The sequence below is a fragment of the Chenopodium quinoa genome, unplaced genomic scaffold (genome assembly GCF_001683475.1).
Source record: "Chenopodium quinoa cultivar QQ74 unplaced genomic scaffold, ASM168347v1, whole genome shotgun sequence".
Lineage (NCBI taxonomy): Eukaryota > Viridiplantae > Streptophyta > Magnoliopsida > Caryophyllales > Amaranthaceae > Chenopodium > Chenopodium quinoa.
Genome location: NW_018743332.1, coordinates 389,859 through 416,820, shown reverse-complemented (window position 1 = coordinate 416,820; position 26,962 = coordinate 389,859). Strand labels below are relative to the sequence as shown.

Here is a 26,962-nt window from a genome sequence, read left to right as displayed (position 1 = left end):
CTCACAAATAATACCCCAAAATTGCATATAATACGTTCCAGAGGTAGTATTTGACAAAATACATGACATAATTTTTAAAACTATTTTTCAAATGTAGTGGGGTATATTAGAAACCTCCATCATGCTTACAATTATACGTGGCTATTAATTCTCAATCGAATATACTAGTAGATTAGCTTGCAAGTGTAACAAGATCCGTAACATTAAAGTTTGTGCATAATGACAATAATGTAGATGGAATATGTACTTATGCACATATGAAATTAAAGGCCATTATTTTTTTTATTTTTTTTAAACCATTAAAGGCCATTAATCATATTATTGGAAAATTTATTTTATTTTATTTTATTATATATATATATGTATATATATATATTATTTTTTATGATAAAAATTATAATTTTAGTTTTACATATAGCATATTTGACCCAATTACTTCTGTCTCTTATGAGTCATATCATTCCAACATTTTAAAAGCCAGGACTACATATTTATTTGAATAAATGTATAAAATATGCCCCTAATTTATAAATTTCAAAACGATTTCTATAAAAATTGTTGAATTGTAAATTAATTCCCTATTTACGTCGGTTTAAAAACTTATTCCCATAATATTGTCCACTTAGGATTGGAAAAAAAGTTTTTTTTTTTCCCAAAGAACCGCTAACGGTTATAGCGGTTCTATACTTGTTATAAAACCGCTAACGTCGTTAGCGGTTCCTATATTAAGTTTTAAATTGTGAAGTTTTCTTATACATGAACCGCTAACGACATTAGCGGTTTTATAAGTATAGAACCGATATCACCGTTACAGTTCTTCGTAAATAAATAAATAAATAAATAAATAAAATCTACCAAACCTACGTGGACAATATTGTGGGAATAAGTTTTTAAACCAACGTAAATAGGGAATTAATTTACAATTCAACAATTTTTAGGGAAATTTTCCATAAATTTCATTTTAACATATTTAATTATATAATTGAAATTTCTTGATGTAAAAAAAATGTCTAATTTACTCTAGAGTTTTGCCAACCTCTCAAATGATTCAACTAGCTCTTGCCAAAAAAAAAAAAAAAAAAAACATAAAAAAATAATTAAAAAAAAAAAAAAACATTATTCCTCATTTAAATAGCCCATTCTTTTTTTCTCTCCCTCTACTTCGCTCCCCTTCATCCAACCTAGAATGGATTCAGAGGTTTTCTCATGTTTTCTTTGCACTTCAACTTCCAACACATCAAAATCAGCTGATCAAATTCTAGAAAATAATGAATCTAATAATACATCATCTTTATCTTCAAACACCTTGAGAAGCTTATCAAAAATGGTTCTTCCACCTTTGGGTGTTTCTGGTTATAACCACAATGATGTTGTCTCTAAAGGTTGGATCCTTTCTCCAACTAATTCCAAGTACAGGTAAATTTATTACTCTCTCCGACCCTGTTTCTTCTTCTCATTTGAAATATTCGGTGTTCGTATCATAGCCATTTACAATATAACATCAAACTAATGATTAGTTCATTAGTTGATATATCTGAATACTTGACGCCCAAAACCTCCCTAATTTTTCAGTGGTACAATGAATAATTGACTTAACTTTTTGGGCCGTGATAGAATCATCAAGCACTGCGTTATTTATCCTATGTGTCGTGTATATAGGTCTAAGTCTTGAGAGTAGACGGGCTTGATTGTTATCGTGTATTTTTCATTAACTATAAAATTTTAGGGTGGGGTGTCAACTCATATGGTTAAAATTTGCGTTTATTAATTAATGTACAAGAATTTTATGTAAAACGCATCTCATGATCTGATTATGAATATTGATGTAAATAATCTAAAAGTGGAGTAAGAATATTAAAAAAATTCTATTAAAAATATAAATTCTTTTGAGTCGACATTAGACATATTCACTATTGTCTTTTTGTATTCATTATTGTCAAATAGTGGAATGTATTATTTTTAAATTCCCAAACTACATTGGTACTTTTACATTAAAAAAACGGAGTATGATTTTATTTATTTATTTATTTTTTACCCGATCCATGTTATTTGACTACTAATAGTTTTTATATTGTTGACACATAAATAATAAATTTAATATGGGAAAATGATTTTCTTTTCCATCAATGCAAATTCAAACTTTCAACCAAACAAAAATTTGGAAATTTAATGATTATTGTAATCAATTTACTTTTTTTTTTACTTTAATTCCTGCTAACATTTCCCCTCAAAAAAAAATATTCATAATTCATGATTGTGGATCTTAATGGAGAAAAATTCGAGGTTTGATTACATATTTATGTACTCCATATTATCGTATTAACTTTTACTATAGAGTAAAAAAAATTCAATAAAAATAATTGAAAATATTCTATATACAATGTAATTTTTTTTTTTTTTTGTCTATTCTAAAAAAAATGTTATTTTTTTTGACAAAACTATATACAATGTAATTATTACCACTTAGAGTGCTCGTTTGCATGCGAGAGGCACAGGGTTCGATCCTGCGTCTCCACATAATTTATTTGCACCAAAAAAAATTAAAAAAGTATAACGACCACAGAAAACATAATGGTCCCTAAAGTATGAATAATAATCTGAATCAAAGGGACGTCCCTAGCTAGGTACTTAGTTTCCCCACATCCGCTGGTATAGAAGATGATACTTATCTTAAGTACCAACCCACTTTTGTTTGTCCATTACTTAACTTTTATTATTCTTCTTTGCATTTTTATGTATACGTCGCTTTAGATTTGTCACGTTACAAATATTTTTATTCCATCTTTTGGCATTATAAAAGATAATAAAATGGTATGAATTAATTTTTTGAAGTTCATTTTTTGGATACAATTTTGAAGCATTTTTTGTCTAATTTCTTACGATGATATTTTATGTAACGAAACATATTAATCATTAACTTAGAAACGAAAATTTTTGAGTCATTTAAGATGTGTGACTTCCCTAATCATATCACATGGTTTCCTTGCTTTAGACCTATTTTTGGTGATCTAATTTTTACTACTTTGAGTTCTAACGCACTAAATAACAATAATGTAGCTTCCAAATCCTAGAATCTTAATCTAGATAAATATTTCATGCGATTATTTGAAAGCTATAGTGCAAATTTAAATAGTTTTGCATGCACTATTTTTTTACCCTATTGATTCAAAATTACAACAATACCATATCCCACCACCCATACTAGGTAGCTAGCTTAGCTAGACCACAATATAACTCCTACTTAATACTCACCTCAACTCAGAACTCACATATTGTGCGCCCACAATAATCTACCTTTTCATTGCATCCATATAATCAATGTTGCAAGTATCACTTTATTCTGTAAAAGGAAGTTTTTTTTTTTTTTTTTTTTTTTAAAAAATTAGCAAAAAATTATATACTTTTGTTGTTTTTATATACTTACAACAACCTTTGTTACACTGATTAAAAAAGGTATATGGTTTAATTAACCTATACAATTTAACCCATAACAAGCAGAAAATTCTATGATAGTCATTCTTTCTCTTTTTTTTTTTTTTTTTTTTTTTGACAATAGCAAAGATAGTCATTATACTAATTTTTTATTGGCTAATTTTTAGTTTATTATGTCAAAATTAATTGTAAATGTATTTTCTTATTTTTTAAATTAATTTTTTTTCTATATTTTCATAATTAATTTATAAATTATTTTTTAATTTCAGTAACAATAAAAGCTGAATTTTGTTAATTATTTAGGAAAATTATAAACGAATTCAAAAATTTATAAATGAATTTTGAAAATTAGATACATGATTTATAATTAATTTTGACCTTAAAAGTAAATCAAAATAAGCCAATAAAATGTTAGTATAATAGTAGTCATTTTAAAGATGAATTCCACATAATCTGCAACTTGTTTTAATTAAATTTTCTGTTTATCTAGTATAATATTTTCCGTAAATTGATGAATGCAGATGTTGGGAGACATTGATGGTTGGATTAGTAGCATACTCAGCATGGGTATACCCGTTTGAGGTAGCATTCATGAAGGCGTATCCAAAGAGAGAACTTTTTGTTACTGACAACATCGTCAATGTGTTTTTCGCCATCGACATTATTTTGACATTCTTTGTTGCTTATTTTGATTCTAGAACTCAGCTTCTTGTTTATAACTCCAAAAAGATTGCTAAAAGGTTTGTCTACTTTCTTATCTTTCTATTTTTTTTTCCTTCGTTTTTTTAAGTTTACAGATTTTAATTTGTTACACACACATAGTTCTGTCTTAATTCACCTCTGTTATCCTACAATTTAGGTAAAATTGGTATAAACCACCTTTTTTGTCTAACTTTTTTTAACTTTTTTTTTAAAAAAACACCTTTTATGTTTTTTTTATTTACTAAACCACTTTTAAGTACCTAAATTTTTTATTGCACCACCCCTATTTCAAATCTAACAGATTGCATTTCAACCATCCACTTCCAAATCATCAACCACGGCAAAACCTTCCCTTCCATCTCAACCATCACTTCAATTACCACAATTTAGGGTTTGAGAATAAACAAATACTACAATTTAATTTTTGTAGCAAAATTAGGTTTGGTTTTTTAGAGCTTTACTCAATTTAGTCATGCATTTATATAGAGGGAAGGGTCGTCAAATGTTTTTGGGGGTGAAAAAATACATGATCTTAGGAGCGAAAGGCCCAAGTTGTGGGCCCCTTTGAAGTCTCAATTAAATTTTTCGTCAAAATTTGAAATAGGAGTGGTGCAATCAATAATTTTAGTACTTTAAAGGTGGTTTAGTAAATAAAAAAGCATAAAAGGTGGTTTTTTTCAAAATAGTTGGACAAAAAGTTGGTTTATATCAATTTTGCCTACAATTTATTTATATTTCTACTTTTCCTCTACTTAATCTCTGCCTTATTTTTTTACACTCAGCCAATTTTTTATTTGCACAAATGTATGTAGAAAGAATTACAAGTGTACACTCCCTTTGTTTCATAATATTCTTAACATATATGGTATATATACTTGTAAGAATTAAGGTAAAATGGACAAATTAAGTATGTAAAAAAAATGAATAAAATAAGAAAAAATACGTGTAAGGTAAATGTAAGAAAAAAAAATAATGAATAAAGATAAAGACAGTACAATTGGAAATGTGTGAATGTCGTTGGGTATGGCCGTACGTATGAGCCTAAAGGGATAAGTTAAAAAGATATTGTCAAATAAAATAAAGTAAATACTACTTTCCACTTTATAATTAACATATCAGTTCTACAAATTTTCTAATTTTTAATTAAGGTTAAGTTGCTAAATGTTCGTAACACTTTCATTCCATTTTGGTTTGTTTTAAAGTTTTTTTTTTAACATGTGTTGTGTGTGATTGACCAAATCATGTGCTGGTTGTAAAAGAACAAATTAACCCTTAATGACCAAGTTTATAATATTGATTGAGTAACCCTTATAATATTAACGAAGTAACCTCTTTTTATAACTGATCTAATCACACAATGTAGCCAGCCACATCATATAAAAAAATTAGTGACAATTAAAACACCTTGTCTTTGTTTTATCGTTGGCAAATCTAATTTACTACTCTAACCTTTTATCCCGCAATATATACAACCTTTCATTCACATTATCAGCTCGTTTTGTGTGTAGCTGACCACAACGTGTAACCACTTATTAAAAAAAACAAAGTATCCCCTATAACACTGACTAAGTAACCCATGAAATATTGACCGAGTAACCCCTATTACACTATACAACACTGCGAAAAAAATGAGGATAGGCAACACTTAAGATTGCATGCAACACTTACAGAAATGTTACTCTTAATAATCTAGCGCAATAATATTTATTTGTTACCTTGAATTTAAAATACAGAAAAAATAAATAAATAAATAAGTGTTGCTCTAGACTATATAAGGCAACAGTCGCTCAAAGTATTATTTTTTTTTTGTCTAAGACGATAAACATAATAATTGTTCCATGAAAAGATAACAATAAACAGTTGCTTAAAGTGTTACCCTTTCCTTGTCTAAGACAACAAACATAAGAATTGTTCCATGAAAAGATAACAATAACAAAAATATTATTTGAAAATGTAACATTAATATCGATCTATGTTGTCATCTATAAACAAGCAAGTTTGGTGGAGTTGGTGGGGAACTCACATTGTGACTTTGAGGTAACATGTTTGAGTCCTACCAACTACTAAATGTTTTGGAGTAGCAACATTTAGAATCATTTTTAAGTTGTCTCTTTAAATGGTAACATTTTTTATTTGTTGTCTTTGTAAAAGTGTTGCCTTATGTATCATTTTACCTTGGCTTTCAAAATTGTTGCCTTTGAATAGAAATGTGTTGCCTTATGAACAGACAGCGGGGGCATATACTACGCCTCATATGTCTTGCCTTAGATACAAAACAACACTTTTTTTATATTAGACAATGGTTTTGCACTGTTACCTTTACTTTATTTTGTTGTAATGAAAGTAGCCCCTTTAACACTTACCAAGTCACCCCTATAATGGCTGGCCACACGACTGACCACACTGTGTGGTCAGCCACATATAAAACTTTGTATCACAAGTCATGTGGTCAGCTACATATAAGACTTTGTGTAACACTATATACTCTCACTTTATTCTTTTAGTTACATTTTTTTATTCTTTATCTTAATTTGACCACTTTTACATCAACTCACCACTTAAACACACTCTCGATCTCCCATTCTCGTAATTGTTTTTTGCAACTAATAAATATTACGGAGTAAGATACAAATATAAGTAGAATTGGAGGTAAGGTACTACTTGATTAAATAAATTAACGAAAAATTATCACTAATATTATTGACGTTAACTCTACGTATGTATTAAAATTACCATGTTTGTTACCTGTCACAGTGTCACGACATAAATAAAAACAAATTTGTTAAAATTATGCCACGCAAAAATGTGATTCATCTCCTTCTAAACAGTTTTAAGTTTGAATGCTACTATATTTAATTTGTACGTCTCTTGTATAAGACCAAATACATACCTAACTTTGTAAGGATCTAGCTCTTCTATTCGATTTTTCTACGTCGAATAGAAGTTATTTTCATTTAATTTACTTTATCTAACATTATTTTGCCTAAAAAAAAATAAGATTATCTAGAATTATGGCCTATATAATGAAAATACATTTTCAATAATTGGCGTAAGATTGTCTTTTGCATGGGATGAAAATGATTGATTTTGCACATATAGGGTGGGGCAGATAAACATGAAGGTCGGCAGAACTTATTATTACGTGTCTTCTCAAACTACCTTCTTTTATACACTCCCAAAACTTGATTAATATATTAATTAAATTGAAATAATAAAGAGTAATAAATGCGATTGATATTGAATAAAAGGGGACTCATTGCTTAAAGATGAAGGTGATTTTCATTACTACGGACCTGTTTTGATTCACTGAACTGAATATAAATGAGCTATATTGAATTATTTATGAGAGAAAAAAAATTAGGAACTGAACTGAACTGAAACTAAGATGAAGGGAACATGGTCTGTACGACATCCATTTTCAAATGATGTAATCATTTATTATAGTGTCAATTAAAATGATTAAATTTAATCATGAATTCATGCTAACATGTAATAAAAAAAAATAATAAAAAAAAAGTGATCATCTTGACTTATATTTCTTAAATAGTATTTTTTTTATTATTATTTTTGATACTTTGAAATTGGAGATATGGAGGCTTACAAAAAGTGAAAAAGTGTAATGAAAAGAGTTTATGAAATGGTAATTGACTAATTTCCGTATATATCAAAACTAAGCTAGATTTTGGCGTGTGCAATAATGCCCGACTTGTCGAATTGTATGAAACAAATCAAGACAAAATATGTTATTTTTCAATAATTATTTTACTTTTTTTTTTGGTATATCAATAATTATATACTTTTTTTGTAAGAATAATTAAGAGTAGCAACCTTTACTATTTATATTGACCTGAATATAAAAGAATTAATCATTAAAAAAAATAAAAAATAAAAAATAAAAAACCCTCTTATAACCTTATAATATCACAATATGTCTTTTATTCCAACATTAAAATCTTAATTTTAATCTTATTATTTTTTATTATAACAATAATAGTGTCTCTAATATTAATGGTACATGTCCATATAAGAGTTTGTATAGATTATAGAAAATCAAGGTGAACGCTTAGATATATTTATAATACAATTTAGAAATTTTTTTGTATATATCTGATATACAGTAATTTATTGTATATCAAGGGTCATTTTTGTTGAATTTAGGGTAACTTTTATCCTTAAAGATTAAATAACTTTTATTATATCAGGGTAATTTTCATTCATTATACGCTAAATTTTAATGGTAACTTTGAATTCGATTTTTTTTGAAAAATTTGTCTACAATTTATATATTTTTTATGAGAAAAGTATTACAAGAAAAGGCCTAAAGAAAAAGTTTAATTGAATGTATGTAGGTATGTATCGACATGGTTGATAATGGACGTGGCATCAACAATACCATATGAAGCATTAGCTTTGATGTTTACTGGCAAATACAAATTCAGCCTTTCTTATTCTCTCTTAGGATTGTTTCGTTTTTGGCGACTCCGACGAGTTAAGCAATTCTTCACCAGGTATCTTAGTCACTCTGTGTACCTTTATTTATATGGCGGACCTTGGTGTAAATGCACCTGATCAAATACGACAACTTTTATTTAAACCAAACTTACCTTTACTTATATATAACGGACCTTGGTGTAATGCACCCGATCAAATACGACAACTTTTATTTAACCAAACTTATGCGGCTAATTAGCCAAATTGGGGATCTTTTACAAAAATGCCTAATTTGACAAAAATATTCACCAAAACGGCTAATTTAAAATTTTAATTCCCAAACTAGCTAATTTTATTAATTTGAAAAGATATTATTATTTTTTATATTCCTTTGAACCGATTCAGTTCACTTTATGTTTTTTTTTTTATTTAAAAAGAATTAATTTTTTTATTTAAATTTTGGTTTTATTTAAATTTTAATGTCATAGTTTAAAATATCTCATTAATTTGAACAATAACAATCAACATAATATACATGTTGCAATTCTCAATTTTTAAAAAAGTTACACAAAATAAATAACCACTCAAAATATCCATGTTAGCCGACATTAACAAAGAGTATACAATTAATAGACATGAAAATGATGAACAATGCTTTAAAATCTCTTATCGTCGTATAAATTTGCAGTAGTCTTGATAGAACAATACTACTTGAAATTCCAAAAAAAAATTTGATTGACATGATCAAGATGAAAAATTAGGGCTTTTTTTTATTTTATTTTATTTTATTGAAATTAGGGTTCTGTGAGTCTGCAACTGTTTATGTTCTTCATAGTTTTGTGAACTATAAAAATCTTTAAGGAAATAAAAAAAAAAAATTAAAAGAAAATTAAAAAAAAAAAAAAAAAAAAAAGGAAGGAAGCCTGCAGCAATAAAGGCAGCATCAAGCGTAGCATTGTCATGTATCCTCTTATTCCTGCAGAACCACATAGCCCACGCAATTGTTAATATGGTCAGTAGCTTCCTCCTGTCCACCTTTTCAGATATCCAAAGCAGCCACTCAGGGAAAGGGGCTTGTCTTGGCGAATCTGCAATTATAGAGTCAAGCTCATACTTTCTCCATAATTTGTGTATCACCCTACAATAAAAAATAACATGGCCTATAGACTCGACCTCTAATCCGCATCCCCCACACACCTCATCAGGAGCCATGTGCCTTCTATGCAATTCTTTCTTGACTGCCATACTCTCTTTGCAAGCGTTCCAAACAAAGTGTCCTAGTTTGGGTGGACCACCAACATTCCAAGCAATACGCCAAACCCTTTGATCAATGTAGTTACCTGCTATGTTACCAGAAAGAGCCACGCCCAATTTCCCAAGCCAATAAGTCGTTCTAACACTAAATATACCATTCTTTGTATGACCCCAATACCTCATATCATTTGGCAAATTAGTTGATAGAGGAATCTGAAGAATGAGTGCACTAACCTTGTTTCGGGGTTTTCTGATGTCATGCGGGAGAGTTACAATTCCGAGACTGGAACCGGACGCCTGTACCTGCAAAACAAACGGATGCTCCGGATGATTGGAGATCCGCCTCCGACGGTCAAGTTAGTACTTGCTTAAGGAGTAATTAATGCGGAAATTAAAGTGATTGGGTCTCTCTAGGTGAGAGTGTTTAATGTGCGTAATCCCCCTTAATGAGGATTAAGGGAGGTATTTATAACCTCGGGAAACGTGTCAATCCTAGGTTTAGGTTAACCTTGGGCTGATTGGGCTTCTCTCGGAAGTTGGGCCTAGGTGGCCGGTTTCTCCATTAGGCATGGAGTATGCCACGTGTCATGACATAATAGGTCCAGAGCAAAATCCCCTAATCATTTGCCCCTCACAGGTGGCACGTGACTGGTCACGTGTTACCTGTGACAGGTGTCGCCCTGTAACAGGCGACGGCCTGCTACAGGTGTCACTCGACGAAAGGCCGAGAGATTCTCCCGCCAAAATTTGAATTCCGGAAGTGACCCTTCGCCTTCTCACTTCGCCTATATTATGGAGTGTTGAATTCGGTCATTTTCACACTTGAGAACTTTGTGAGAGAACATTCGGACCCCTGAACTTGCTCTGACATTTTGGACCCTTTTTGCCTACCGCCTGCTCTGACAAGCCGACTGCAAAGGATTTTCAGAACTTCATCAACGTCACTCGTTCAGGTAACCGTCGGTTCTCTTACTCTTAATTTTCTCTTTATTTTATTCTTTTTTGAAATGGCACCACGGAAGTACACGACACGACCTAGGTTAGTGATCAGCCGGTCACCTGGGACGGCTGAATCTAGGACTAGGAGTGCCGCCTGCCCTTTTCCGGACCCATCTTTGTCCTTTATACAAAGTCCGACTGTCTCTGTGTCTATGCAGAACATGATGGCCAGAACAAAAAGAACTGCTAGGATGTCGAACTCAGACGGCTCCTCTCACAGGGTGCCGATTAGTGAAACATCTGACCAGGCGCCAGATGTGGAAGTGAACCAAAGCGGCTTGAAAGCCGGCAGTTCTGAGGGAGGAGTCAAAGTGACCCCTTCCAATTTTACAGTTGACAAGTCTACATTTTCTCCTGCTCCTTTTAAAGGAGAGGAGGCAGGCCCCTCTGGGAGAGGGGAGGAGTCGTCCTCTTCGGACTCGTCAGAGGACGAATCTGAGTCTAGCTCTTCTGACCATGCTTCTCTGGACACAGAAGAGAAAAACAGTCGCCTACAAGAGGCGAGGCTTTCTCATGCAGTTGAGAAGGGGGACAATTGGGCGGAGCCATCCGCCTCTTACCGAGAGCAAAATACCCCCTACTACTGCACTGTTCCACGGGGCCGGATAACGGCCATGCAAGAGAAAGTGGGGAGCTTTATTGCGAACCACACAATGGGCCCCGGCTTTTTAGTGTTCGTGCCGGATCCAGAGGACACAGTCGTCTGGCCGGCTGGTACTAGCTATGATGGCGCCTGCTTTGGCTGCTACGAGGCGGCCATCAAGGCTGGGCTGCGCTTCCCATTACATCCGGCTGTTCAGCGGATCTTGGATGGTTATGAGTTGGGGTTATGGCAGTTAGCCCCGAACTCCTGGGTCAACGTACTCGGCTATGTAGCAGGGTGCGAACTGCACGGGGTGGAGCCAAACTTCGAGGCTTTCGCCCACATGAACTACCTCAGCCGGACCCCTAAGGCAGGCGGTACCGGCTGGTATCAATTGACGAGCCACAGGGGCTACCTCATGACAAGAGGTAAAGCAAACAAATGGAAGGACTGGCGGAGCACCTTCCTTATCATTGAGAGTTCAGACACAGAGCTGAACAAACGCTTCAACAGGTGGAACAGGAATCCGCCCCTTCTTGCAGGCGGCCGCAGCATGCCGCCTGTTCCCCCCAAGGCTAAGAAAGAGATCCTAGATAGAGGACTCTTCAAAGTAGAGTCGAGGGTGAACTCTACTTCAGGGGTACGAGAGCACGTACCCCTGCACTGCGTCCTGAGCTTCAAATGGCTCTATGACGAGTACTTTTTGGCCGCCTGTGGCCTCAGCAGTCGGTGCTCAAGAGGTAGCCGGCCTGTCGAATACTCTGTTTTTCCATGCATTTCTGTGATGACTTTTTATTGACTTTGCTATTTGTTTTTGCAGCGGACACCATGAGCAAAATTACTGCCTCCAAGACTGCGGCGGCCATGTTGCGGGCCTCCATCATGCAACAGTCTTCAACCGACTCCCCCAACAAGGGAGCACCCTTGGTGAGCTTCGAACCCTTCACTCTTTTTTTTTTTTTAGACGGGAGCTCCAAGAGCTTCTTCTTCCCAACAGCCGGACTCCAAGACCCGGAGGACGACATATGACGCCTGCCCCACAACCATTTGAAGTAGAGCTTCCATCCACATATACCTTCCAGACTTGGTCTGGATCTCGAGAATCAGGGGGGCGAGTCATCTCAACAATAAAGTCAGCAAAGGCTTGCCCTTTCACTACTTTTCTAGGCTCGAAATTAACTTCGAGGCTCTGAATTTCTATGGCCCATTTGATCATCCGGCCTGACGACTCCATGGTGGTCAGTGGCCGCTTGATAAGTTGATCTGTATACACGACGACTGCATGTGCCAAAAAGTAGGGCTTTAGTTTTTTAACAGCCATGAAGAGTGCAAGACCAAATTTCTCCACTAAGGGATACCTCAACTCGGCATTTTTAAATACATGACTGACAAAGTAGACCGGGAGCTGACAGCCGTCCCTTTCAGCAAGGAGAACAGCGCTTAACGCATGATCAGAGACGGCCAGGTACATGTAGAGTACTTCTTTGAGCAAAGGGCTGACCAGCCATGGCAAGGAATGCAAGTGAACTTTCAATTTCTGGAAGGCCGCCTCAGCATCCGGCCCCCATTCAAACCTTTCCTTCTTCTTAATGGCCTGGAAGAAGTATAAGCATTTGTCGCCTGATCGGCTTAGAAATCTTCCCAAGGCCGCCAGACAACCTGTTAACTTCTGAACCTCTCGGACGGTACGAGGCGACTGCATATCGATGACCGCCTGCACCTTCTCAGGGTTCGCCTCTATTCCTCTTTGATTGATAAGGAATCCGAGAAATTTCCCAGACTCAACTCCAAATACACATTTCTTGGGATTGAGCATGACATGGTGCCGCCTGAGTGTGGCGAAAGTTTCTCGGAGGTCCGACAGATGATTTGTCTGAAGCTTAGACTTGACAATCATATCATCAATATATGCCTTGACGTTTCTCCCTATTTGATCAAAGAACACAGTGTTTATCGTTCGCTGGAAGGTGGCCGGGGCATTCTTAAGACCGAACGGCATAACCGTGTAACAGTATAACCCTTGATCAGTGACGAAGGTCGTCTTCTCCTGATCTTTCTTCCATAAAGGAATTTGATGGAAACCAGAGTATGCGTCCATAAAGCTCATCAAAGCATGGCCGGCTGTTGAGTCGACCAGGTTATCAATTTTAGGCAGAGGGTAACTGTCTTTGGGGCACGCCTTGTTTAAGTCTGTGTAGTCTACACACATTCGCCAGGTGCCATTCGGCTTTTTAACAAGCACTACATTTGCAACCCAGTCTAGGAAGTAACATTGCCGAATGAACCCTGCATCAAGTAGTTTTTTGACTTCGGCGGCTGCCGCCTGGCTTCTTTCTTTGCCATGGTTCCGCTTTTTCTGCCTTACTGGCTTCTTTTTCGGATCCACAGCCAGTTTATGTACCGCCAGGTCAGAACTAATGCCTGGCATTTCGTGGACTTCGAATGCAAAGATGTTCTTGTACTCTTTCAATAGTTTGTGCAAATCGTAACCCAGGATCTTCAGAGCAGTCGTCCCAACTTTGACTGTTCGGTTAGGACGTGAGTCGTCTAAGATCAGATCCGTATGCTCACCAGCCGGCTGAGGGCGGAATTCGTCCGACCGCTCCTCTGCCAATGATTGCTATTTTCTGTCTTTTTTTGCAGCCCCTGTCTAGGCTGCCTTTCTCTTCTTGCCGCCTGCTTCTTGAACAGGCGCACTTTCCTTGACATTGTCAAGGTCTGTTTTTCCACCACTTGACCCAGCGGTCATAACAGTGGGCTTGATATCCGAGAGATAGCACTCTCGGGCCATCCTCTGATCTCCCCTTAGGGACCCGACTGTTCCATTATCCCTCTCAAACTTGAGCAACATAAGAGATGGGATTATAACAGCCTTGGAATTATTCAGGGTTGGTCGTCCCAGAATCATATTGTAGGCCGAGAGTTCTTCTACTACCAGGAACCGGACTACCATGTGTCGTCCTTCCCCTTTTTCACCCAGGCGGATGGGTAAATCCACTTGTCCCACTGGGTGGACGACTCCTCCTCCAAACCCTACCAAAGGGTGGGATGCCGGATGTATGCAATCAGTCTGATATTTTAATTTTGACAGATATTTGCTACTGATAAGATCTGAGGAGCTTCCAGTATCTATAAGGATTCGGCCAACTCTTTGGTTGTCCACTTTACACTCAATAACGATAGGGTCGTCATACGGCCCCCTTACCCCTCCTAGATCTTCTTCGGTGATGACAATCTCAGGAAATGAATATTTGGAGGGCCGTTCTTGGTGAACGAAATTTACATCTAGCCGCCTGATATTGTCTTTGTTGCCCCTAATAGTGGGACCGCCTCCTGCGAAGCCGCCTGCAATGGTGTAGACGACTGCATCATCTGTATCAGAGTTGTCGGCCTGTTGACTCTTTTTGGCCGACTGCTTTTTCGAGGAAGTATTCCCCGTGGATTTCTTGACATAAGAGTCAAGATCACCTTGCTCAGCCAGGCGGTCCAGATACCGCATAAGACTGATGCATTCGTTGGTGTGATGACCAACATCTTCATGATAATCACAGAATTTTTCTTGGTTCCTGTTGCTTGCAGAACCCTTCATGGGGACCGACTTCTCAATTGAGATCCGTCCCTTGATTTCCTTTAGGATAGCTTGGCTGTCCTTGCTAAACGCATACTTTGGGGAGTATGGTTTGAATTCTTTTTTCTTCTTCTGGGTCGGCTGTTTAGAGGAATCAGCCGCCCAGACCTCTTTTATTTTCTTCTCATCTTTGTTCGACAACTGTTTTGGTCGCCCTTCTTTTTTGTCGAACCTTTTCCCGTCCGACTGTTTTGTACTGCAAAGATCAGTCGCCTGTATATAGGCTTCTACTTCAATCAAGGCCTCTTTAAGAGTCGCCACCCTCTTTCGGACAAAATCAAATTTGAATGTCGATCCGTCTTTGAGGCCTCTGAAAAAGTCAGTATAGGCTACCTCATCCGGTAACCCTTGAATTTTTATTCTCATCAGGTTAAACCGCCTAATGTAAGAACGAAGCCCCTCCTTCTCGCCCTGCTGAATCGTTCCTAAATCAAGGGTTGTCTTCTTCGCAGGGATGTTCATGGCAAAGTTGGAGGTGAATAAGTAAGAAAGCGTCCTGAAGTTATTCACACAACCAGTCGGCAGGTTGCCGAACCATTGTTGTGCGATTCCTTTGAGAGTCGCTGGGAAACACTTGCACCAAGTGGGATCGTCCAACCCTTGAAGGTACATTAGGTTGGTGAATGCCATCAAATGGTCTTCTGGGTTAGTAGTGCCGTCATAGGCGCTTACTAATACATTTTTCACTTTGGCCGGCTGAGCGGCTTCAGCAATTTCCTTGGAGAAGGCCGACGGCTGTTCCCCAAGTCTAAGCAACCGTAGCTGCCAGTCCATAGGTTGGACATTCTTTGCTGCATGCCCACCAAACAGAGGTGGCTGCAAAAAATATTGTTGTTGCGGTACAAATGGTAAGTTTGGTACCGCCTGGTCACTGTGAAAGCCGGACTGACGGGAGGTACCGCCTGACTGACTCTCATGATGCGACTGAGTATGTCTCATCGAGGTATTGCGCAGACTGTCTTGGAAGTTTGAAGTAGAGGCCGACTCTGACAATCGGTCACTCTTCTTCTGTTCTAGCAATAACCGAGCATCTGTGTATGTTTTCTTCGACCCGTCCGCCTGAATATGACGAACAGGTTTCCTCTTTCCTGGAGTAGGAAAACGGTATTTTGTGAAATCAAGGGCAGGCGGCTCCCACTTCCTAGATTTAGGATGAGGGGTCGCCTCTCGCCCTTGAACTGGCTTCCTCTTCCCTGAAGTGGAGGGTTTCTTAGCCGACGGTTCCTTGGCCAGAGCAGGCTTCTTGTTGAGCAGCTCTTGAATCTCTCCCTTGAAGTCCCTCATGAAGGTCATGAGTTCGTTCCTTGTGATGGGAGCAGACCCATCAGTCGGCTGCTGCCAAACAGGCGGTGCGCCTGCTGGCTCACGTCCAGTTTGAAGATGTTCCCGTTCCCTCCTTTCGGTATGACGGGTGCGTCGGGCCTTTAGGGTCCCGTCTGACGCTGTGTGAGCTTCAACTTCAAATTCATTCTCAGTATCATGGTCCGACTGAACTTGAGGGTCGTCTAGGGGACGCCTCTCCTCTGGAGTCGGTACAGACATGGATGCCATCTCAGAAGTACTCTCCCCACAGACGGCGCTAAAATGTTTCGGGGTTTTCTGATGTCCTGTGGGAGAGTTACAATTCCGAGACTGGAACCGGACGCCTGTACCTGCAAAACAAACGGATGCTCCGGATGATTGGAGATCCGCCTCCGATGGTCAAGTTAGTACTTGCTTAAGGAGTAATTAATGCGGAAATTAAAGTGATTGGGTCTCTCTAGGTGAGAGTGTTTAATGTGCGTAATCCCCCTTAATGAGGATTAAGGGAGGTATTTATAACCTCGGGAAACGTGCCAATCCTAGGTTTAGGTTAACCTTGGGCTGATTGGGCTTCCCTCGGAAGTTGGGCCTAGGTGGTCGGTTTCTCCATTAGACATGGAGTATGCCACGTGTCATGACATAATAGGTCCAGGGTGGACGAATAAGCGTGTGCCACGTGGCAAGCCCTGACAGTTCCAACTCGGGGACACTTGGCAGGACCTGATTGGCCCACGTGGCGCATTCCGATTGGTGGGAGCAAAATCCCCTAATCAAACCTCATTGGGAAAAATCTGCTTGATTACATCCCTCTTCCATTCACCACATTGCTGGTCTATCAAATCTGCAACACGAAGATCAGGATCGAAATCAACACCATGAGCAGGGATAATATCGCCAGGGATCCACGAATCAAGCCACACACGAATATCTTTTCCATTCCCTATTTTCCACTTTAGCCCCTCAATTAGCAGAGAATTCCCCCCCCCCCATAAACTCCTCCAAGAATAACTAGGGTCATACCCTCGGTATGCTTCAAGGATAGAGCTATGTTTGAAGTATCGAGCCTTGAGAATAGCATGGAGCAAAGGATTTGGGGAGGATACAATCTCCACATTTGTTTGGCTAACAAAGCTAGATTTAAAACCTTGAGATCACGGAAACCAAGACCTCCATGGGATTTCGGTTTACACATAGAGTCCCAACTATGCCAATGCATCTTCCTAGAAGTTTCCGAGGAACCCCACCAAAACCGGGCTAATAGAGCATGGATCTCATCAATAAAAGTCTCCGGAATCATATAAGTCGGGATCTCCTAAGCAACGATCTTGATTAGAATTTTCTACCCTGGTCTAGATAGAAGCTTTTCCTTCCACCCTTGCATTTTCCACCAAATTCTCTCTTTTAAGCTGGCAAAAATAGCTTTCTTAGATTTACCAATAATCGTTGGTAAACCTAAATATTTTTCATGTCTCTCTACTTCCCTCACCCCAAAATACCAACAATCTCAACCCGACGAGAATCACTCGCATTTTTGCTAAATACGACATCTGCTTTTGTTAGATTGACACTTTGACCGGATGCTCTTTCATATCTGCTGATAATGTCAGCTATCACTGAGCACTCACTAACAGTAGCTTTAGCAAAAAGAAGGCTATCATTGGCAAAAAAATAAATGTGACACTCTGGGGGCATCCCTACAAATTCTCGCTCTATGAATCAGTCTATCATTAGCCGCTTTCGACAATAGAGTCGAAAAGGCGTCAGCCACAATGAGAAAAAGGTACGGAGATATCGCATCCCCCTGGCAAAGGCCCCTAGAAGGTGAAGGAGTTGTGTCTTCGATAAGTGCAATTACTGGATATATCAAGGATCACTATTATGGAGATAATAAGTTGGAGATAATAAGTTCGTTCTCTTGGGGCATCATCATCTGTTGCTAGACTATGAGAGATGATCTTTAAACTAGTCAAATAGTCCAAAGCCCGCTAGAATGGATCCTATGAGGCCACACACAAGGGTATTGGGTTAAGCAAGTTAGAGGCCCATTAATGGGCCTCATGAGCATTTAACTAATCATGAAATGAATTGGGCTAGCATAGTTAAATTGGAATTAGGTTTTGGGCTTTTGACATGGGCTCTTATTTAGAGATGAGATCTATAAATAAGATCCATGCCTAGGGTTGCTAGCAAGCAGTCATAATTCACACATAGTAGATTTTGACATCAAGGCAACCAATCCCAAAGACCCTAATTCCTCTCTCTAACTCACGGATATCTCTCTCTTCCCCTCGTCCATACGGCCGGCCACCCTTGGTGGTGCGTGTGGTGGTTTGTTGCTCGCTCTTCTCCGTAGAAGGTCAATTGAAGGGTTCAATTGCAACTAACTAGCATTAGTGGAGGTCTTAATCTGTGCCCGTGGACCAAGTAGAGAAATCACGCTTGAGGTTCTTTATCTTCCATTGTTCTTGCTCGATCGCACGTGGAATCACGCTTCAAAGGTACAATTATATGTTCTGTATGTGCTATGCATTAGATCTTGGGATTAGGTATTGTATGAATATGATTCATGTTTATTTCCGCTGCGTAGTACCTATAATGTCCTACAGAAGGTACAACCGACCCAGAAATTTTCCCATTTATTTTGAAAGCAAACGAGACACTTGAAAGGCAATCCAAAATTCTCCGAACCCACCCATCACAAAATCCCGTCTTCATCATAACTCTTTCCAGAAAGCTCCATTCCATCCTATCATAAGCTTTGCTCATATCAAGCTTCAGAGCAACTGTGCCATTCTTTCCTTCACCCCCTCTCTTCATGGCGTGGAAAATTTCAAAAGCAACTAAAGCATTATTCGTGATTTACCTTTTCGGAATAAAAGCACTCTGATGGATTGAAATAATATTTTCCAAAAAAGGTTTTAGCTTATTTGACATGACTTTTGAGATTATTTTGTAAACAACGTTGCAACAACTAATAGGTCTGAATTTCGTAATGCGTTTAGGGTCATCACAATTCGGAATAAGAACCACACAAGATCAAACTCTTTGATTAAATACTTTAAGATTATATCGAGCTTTTTTGTTCCAAATATTCAATTTTATATAATATATATTTTCTCCCAACTTCATAAGTATCACAACTTATTACATGACAATTTTCACTTTTGAGACACTAAATTATAAAAATTTCTCTTTCCATTCATTTTTGAGATTTTATTTGAACTCACGATTTTTTTGTTATAAAATGAGGATTAACAACAAATTTATTATTTTTTTTTTAAAAAAAAAAAACTCATTCGGCAAGAAAAGAAGGGTGAAATGTCACATCTTGTTAATTTTTATACCAGTTTGTCGCAATTTGATAACTTTTATACTAATATGTCGCCGGTGGCTAACTTTTATACCAATTTGTCACAAATTGCTAACTTTTATACCAATATGTCACCAGCGATAACTTTTATCCAATATGTCACAAGGGTGCTAACTTTTATACCAATTTGGCTAATTGGCCAAACTTATGCTAGATCGATTTTTTAAAAGCTGGTTTTTGACAAATTGACAATGACATAGAGAACTACTTGTACTAGATAAGTTGAGAGTTGCTGATGGTTAATGTAAAGGTTTAGGGCCTGTTCTGATTTAGTGAACTGAATTGAGTTGAACTATATTTTAATCTGTGGTTGACATTTTATATTTTAAAGGCTTGAATTATAGAAAAAGAAACAAAGACAGAATATCAGTGGCAGATCTAGAAATTTATAATTAGGGGTCCAAAATAAACTTTCAACTTAATCATCCCAACGTACGGAGTACAAAATAATACATTGTCAAAGACGTATCACCAAAAATTACAAATCGTTTTTAATAACACAAAACAAATAATAGGGTTTGTACTCATGAAAAAGATCCATGATTATTTATAAGGGAAAACAAAACAACACATAATTTAAAAGAAATTACAATTGTTCTTGTCGATTTTAATTTCTTGAAAGCGCAATATTTGTCTCTATGAAAGAAACCAAACAATCGTTTAAAAATGATCATCTATATTTTATTTATTTATTTATTTAAGAGCAAATGATCATCTATATTATTTCGTAACTTATAAAAATGATCTTTCTGGTTTCTACCTTGCGGTTGCCACAAGAAAATTATCACCAACTTGATGAGCAAATAAACTTGTTGATGCACTTGAATATTTGATACTTCTTTGTTTCAGACTTTGAGGTTGAAAGAGAAATTAGAAAATTATATGGATGTTTGAGACTTTAAGTTGGAGAAAGAAAATTAGAAAGTGGTAAAATAGGTTTTGTGAAATTAAAAAAAATTCATTTCTTTCCCCTAATTGCTCACATATCATGTGAGTGATCAAGATTTGAAAATAAATAAATAAATAGTTGTCATATCTTCACGTGAAGAAGCAGGAAGTAAAGAAGTAGGTAGCAGGAAGTAAAGAAGTAGGTGTGTTTGTTAGCTTATGAGGTAAAGATATTTGGAATGGATGTCCAAAGTTTTGGTTTTTTATTTTTGAAAACTAACTTGGGCCTAAGGATTTGTTTTTTTTTTTCACAAAATGGGGATGCAGGTGCTCCCTGTGTGGGCTTAATAGGTCCGCCATTGCAGAATATGAAGGAGCTGGAAGAAATGACGAGCAACTAACTTGATTGATGTGCATATAAGTTGGATTTGAATCATATTCCTCTGTTTTATATCAGTACTAGAATTAAGCCAAATATCAATGGCCAAAATCTCCTAAATTGAGGATGACACTATCGATATCACAAAATGATTTTAAGTACGAAGAACAATATGAGGAAGTAATATTCTTAAGATGTACTCCATAGATGCTAAAATAACCTCATGTTTTTTATAAATAAATAATACAAAGTACACCGTATTCATGTTTTTTTTTTATCCCAAGGAATGTATACTTCTTATAATACCTTCTAACAATAGACCAAGTATTATTATTTTTTTCTCTAATTACAATAAAATAATAATTTTTTTTATAACAATAAAATAACTAATTTGCAAGTAAATTTTTTTTCCAATTATTTTAACTGGCTTTAAATTATTATTGTAGGCTTGAGAAAGATATCAGATTCAGCTACTTTTGGGTCCGATGTGCTAGGCTTCTATTTGTAAGTAAAAGCATCCTAGCTACATCATGTCAATGCTGGTTCATATTTGTTTTGAAAGAAAACATATTTAATTTTTAGAAAAAAAACAAAAAAAAAAAAAAAAACATTCAAATTTTTATTTTTTTTTTCCTAATATATACATGTTTGTGTAGGTGACGTTGTTTTTAGTACACTGCGCCGGATGTCTATACTACTTGCTAGCAGATCGATACCCTCACGAGGGGAAGACATGGATAGGAGCAATGAATCCAAACTTCAGGGAAACAAGCCTTTGGGTTCGTTACATTTCCGCCATTTACTGGTCAATCACCACTATGACCACAGTTGGGTACGGTGACTTGCATGCCAATAACACCATTGAAATGATTTTTATCATCTTTTATATGCTCTTTAACTTAAGCCTCACTGCCTATCTCATTGGTAATATGACCAACTTAGTTGTTGAAGGAACACGTCGTACCATGGAATTCGTAAGTCCATCACTTTATTTAACCGTACTATCGATCATATCGAGTAATACGAGTACATAATATAGTTTGTGAATGACTTGTAACTTGGTGTTAGTGTTTTGTAACTGCGTGCAGAGAAGTAGCATAGAAGCAGCATCAAGCTTCGTAGGAAGAAACCGGCTAACAACAAGGTTGAAGGAACAAATATTAGGGTATATGTGCTTGAGATTCAAGGCTGAAAATTTGAATCAATTCCAACTAATTGAACAACTCCCAAACTCCATCTATAAGAGCATTTGCCAGCATTTGTTCCTCCCAACTGTTGAAAATGTCTACCTGTTTCGTGGTGTCTCAAGGAAAACTCTCCTACAACTGGTATGTATAGAGGCCTTGTTGAACTCTTGCATTTTTGTTTTTCATTTTCATCTTTTAAACGGTAGAGTATTAAGTATAGACATTTATTTGGTAATTTACAATGTTTCTTGAGTTACTTTACATTGAACCATTAGCACCAAGTTTAGCAAAGCTCATCCTTAATCTTGGTATTTAAATAAAAAAATTAAAAATTATAAAAAAAAAAAAAAAAAAAAAAAGGATGTGTGCAAATATGTATTTGGCATAAATTTTCGCATTTGAATTTGGGTTTAGTATATACTATACACAAGATCTATATCTTGTATGTTATTCTCTTCTTGTAACATTGCGGATAGCTCCTTATAAATTCACATTAGCCGAACTCAAATTATTTTGGGACTAGGACTTTGTTGTTGTTCTATATGTATACTTGTTTCGCAGTGTCCTAAGGAAAACTCCGCTTTTTCTCTTTTGTTCTTCTTTATCATTTTTAAGGGTGTAGATAGTATCAATGATAAACCTTTACTTGGTATTCCCTTCGTTTTTTTAAATGCATCACTTTCTTAAATTGGCCGTTTTTTTATTTGAATTTGGGTGAGTATATACAAGATCCATATTAACAAAATATACTTTTTTGATTCTTCTCAAAACACAATATATATATATATATATATATATATATATATATATATATATATATATATATATATATATATATATATATATACTTTTTGATAATAATCTAAAAAATTTGACCATATGTATGCTTCAAATAAGGTAGCAAGAACAAAGGCAGAGTACTTGCCTCCAAGAGAAGACTATAGAATATACAAGATCTATATATTGCTATGCTCTTTTTCCTTTACGAGCAGCTTCTCATGACAATTCATGTTAGCCAATTCATATCATTAAATCATTTTGGGACTAAGGTTTTGTTGTTATTGTTATTGCTGTTGTTGTATCTACAGTATGTTAAGTATACTTTTAAAGACTTAATTCATAGTCCAAATAATCTAAAAATTTGACCATATGTATGCTTCAAAAAACAAGGTAGCAAGAACAAAGGCAGAGTACTTACCTCCAAGAGAAGACATAATAATACAAAACGAAGCAGCAGATGACATATACATTATAGTATCTGGAGAAGTGGAGATGATAGATTATGAAAGTGATCAGAAAGAGATTGTCGTTGGAAGTTTACAAGCCGGAGATATGTTTGGAGAGGTTGCTGCTATTTGCTCTACTCCACAAGCCTTCACTTTTCGTACGAAAACACTTGCACAACTTCTCAGATTAAAAACTTCTAATCTTATTGAAGCAATGAAGATTAGGCAGGAAGATAATATTGTTATGGTTAACAACTTTCTTCAGGTTAGTATCACTTCCGTACTTGTACTCCATCCATTGTTTTTAGTAGAAGTGAATGGGCGGGCAGGGTCAGCCGAGGTAAAAAAAAATTCAGCCCAATCCTCAGGCTGAACCAAGCTTTGGGACGAACTATATGTGCCCATACTTGCCCAAAATAGCTGGGCAATGAGGGCTTTTCGGGCCGGGTAAAAAAAAATTAACTAAAATTGTAGAAAATTGATTTTCAAAGTCCATCCAACTTTTTTTTTAAAATCGTGACTGGGCCAATTTTGGGCTGGAAAAAACTGCCCAAAACCCGCTTATAATCGGACCAGGCTCAACTTGATCAGGCTTAGTCTTTAGTTAGCTTACGCAGTATGGTGAGTTTATTAACATGTACGTTTGTGCTTGATTCCGTAATCTTGACAGCATAATAGGAAGCTTAACATTTTGAGAGTGGGAGAATGGTTGATTGAGAATGCAGAAAGAGATGGTGAATTAGTCAAAGCATTGATTTTATTGAATGTTTCTGCTGCTGGAAATAACATTTTTCTTGACAAGCTTCTCAATGCAAACTTTGATCCAAACGTTTGCGACTCTCATGGAAGAACCCCATTGGTATTGTTTAAGTCTTTCATTTTTAGGCTTCAAACATTTGGTTTCATTTCATCTTTTTGAAGTTCAAAGTAAAGAGATTGTTTCCTCTATTTTTTTAAAGTAGGTATAAAACAACACTTTGACATGTTATTTGATGAAATGATTAAAGAAAATAAACGAACAAATTAATTTGAATAAGTTTAATTATAAACTTACTCTTTCCTTTTATGTTGATTAGTGGTAAATTTATTTTGATTTTAACTTGTCATCACTTTGATTTACTTAGCATGAAGCAGCTTCAAGGGGACATGAAGAATGTGTTGTTGTGCTTCTAAACCATGGATGCAATGTACTTTTACAAGGTATATACAAGTACTTTGGACTGTTTAGTTACATGGACAGATATTACGCATTAAAAGTTCTCTCGTAAGGAGGTATCCTAGTGTTTTTTTTTTCTTACCCCTTGGAAAAAAAAAGTTACAGATATACGTGTACATTAGATATGGTGTCGGCTGTTAATTTAAAATTTTGGATCCGACTGGCTTTATTAATTTCGTATCACACGATTTATTACTTGGAACCAAGTTGGTATCATCTAACATATCATGAATTTTTACAGATGTCAATGGCAACACAGCTTTATGGGATGCTATAACTTCCAAACACTACAAGATATTCCAACTGCTATACAATTACGCTACTATTTCTGATCCACATGTAGCAGGCGATCTTCTCACCGCAGCAACTGAACGCAACGAAATCGAAGTGATCAAGGATATGTTACAATGTGGATTAAACCCGGACTCAAAGAATCTTCATGGCTTAAAAGCTCTTCAGGTTTCCTTAGCAACTAATCATCTTGAAGTAGCTAAGGTACTAATAGCCCATGGTGCAAAAACTAGTGACCTTAATGGTCACACATTTTCTTCGATTTTCGCCGCTGGTGATCAATATGTGCTACATAACAAGATGCAAAAAATTAATCCTGAATATAAAGAAGTAAACTTAGTGAATAGGCAGAATGACCAGTTTTGTGCAAGGATAAATTTATACAAGGGGCATCCAATTATAAGCAGCACATTTGACAGATTTGCAACTGGAAGGCTTATTAAATTGCCAAGTTCTTTTGAGGAACTCAAAAGAATTGCAGGTATGGTTTCTAGTTTAATATTCTATTCCCTTTTGTTAGAAAAATATTATTAATTGGTTATTTTCACCATTAACTTATTAATATATTTGAATTCTAGTTAGTAATAAAGCTAAAATTATACCAAATAATGTAAATGCCAACTACCTGGTTAAAGTCTTGTAGGTGGTATTCAAGACATGAAATTAAATCATGTCTATATCATTGTCTTTATGATACTCCCTCCGTGAACAAAAATGGATTGCTAAACACCGCCAACAAAAATGATCATCACCGTCAACATTTGGTGTGAATGGACAATCATACCCTCACTACTTCACCATCCCTTCATCCTTCCGGCAACCCACAACCCCTTCCAACCCGCGATCACAACCCCTTTTGACCGACGACCCACCACACCCCCCTCTATGACAATCCACCACCTTCCCTGGTCGGCGTGAAGGTGGTGGCTTTTTTTTTTTTAATTTTAGGCAACCGTGGTAACCGGAGCCCAAAACCGGTTACCACGCACGGTAACCGATTTTGGGCTCCGGTTACCATGCACGGTAACCGATTTTGGGCTCCGTTTACCATACACGGTAATTGATTTTGGGCTTTGGTTACCGCGATTGCCTGAAAATCTGAAATTTTAAAAAAAAAAAAAAAAAAAAGAGGGAAGGTGGTGGATCGCTAGTGCGGTGGTGACAGTCGCCGGTCAGTGTGGTGTGAGTGGTGGTGGTGTTAGTCGTCAATTAGGGTGGTGGTGTCAAGGTGTTAGTGATTGATGGCAAGAGGGAAGATAGTAGTGAAGTACTAAGGACATGATTGTCCATTCACACTAAATGTTGTCGATTTTGATAATTTTGGATGGCGGTATTATTACATTCCTATTTCTATCATTTATTCCTCACATAATAGAGAGAAGTAGGAATGTAATTTAAGAACGGAGGGAGTACTTTATTTACATAGAGTAATTATATAGTAGAAAAAATAATAATAGTTGCAAAATTTAATGTTAGCGCCTATATAAGGTCCAGAGAAAATTAATGAAAAATCAAGAAATGCACATATAATAGAGGTAACTAAGCGAAATTGGATAAATAAGTTTTTTTTTTTTTTTTTAAATATTGAAATTAAAGTAGTGTAGCGTAACAAAAAGGGTACCTTTGCAATTCTTGTATTTCCTTTAATCTGATATATGAAAAAGATGATTTAAATATGAAAAAGATGTGTGTAATTTATTCAGTTCTTCATTGGATCAAATAATACTTATTGGTCTTTGATCATTGTGTGACTTCCTTCTTTTGATACAAGTTTTTTTTACATTATTGATTGTATTTAGTGATTTGATTTTGCTGTACGATTGACAGGGCAAAAGTTCGAAGTTAATGCAGACAACATAACAATTGTAAATGAAGAAGGGGCAGAGATTGATTCCATTCAAGTAATTAGAGACAATGATAAATTATATGTAATTGAAATTGTAATTTCATGACACAATTGTGTGTTACAAGAATTAAAGATACATCAATGATCGAAAAGTGAAATATGTTAAACTTAAGGAAATATGGAGAAAACAGTTTCGCCTTTGCAATGATAATATATATATATATATAT

At 36.1% G+C, this 26,962-nt stretch overlaps 1 protein-coding gene across 1 annotated transcript; it reads left to right on the top strand.

Moving 5' to 3' along the window:
• The first annotated feature begins 1,097 nt into the window (after positions 1-1,097).
• LOC110737963 (potassium channel AKT2/3-like) lies at positions 1,098-26,932 on the top strand. The gene is made up of 11 exons (XM_021918309.1): positions 1,098-1,416; positions 3,954-4,172; positions 8,484-8,642; positions 21,415-21,472; positions 21,625-21,942; positions 22,057-22,296; positions 23,326-23,646; positions 24,052-24,240; positions 24,506-24,581; positions 24,839-25,369; positions 26,716-26,932. Exons 1-11 carry the CDS (start codon positions 1,187-1,189, stop codon positions 26,838-26,840), a joined length of 2,466 nt encoding a protein of 821 aa, XP_021774001.1. The 5' UTR covers positions 1,098-1,186; the 3' UTR covers positions 26,841-26,932.
• Positions 26,933-26,962: the final 30 nt, after the last annotated feature.

Coding starts and splice junctions, on each gene's coding strand:
- LOC110737963 (XM_021918309.1), top strand. CDS start 1,187: ATGGATTCAGAGGTTTTCTCATGTTTTCTTTGCACTTCAACTTCCAAC. Junction 1,417..3,953: donor CCAACTAATTCCAAGTACAG/GTAAATTTATTA, acceptor TGATGAATGCAG/ATGTTGGGAGACATTGATGG. Junction 23,647..24,051: donor TGGTTAACAACTTTCTTCAG/GTTAGTATCACT, acceptor TAATCTTGACAG/CATAATAGGAAGCTTAACAT.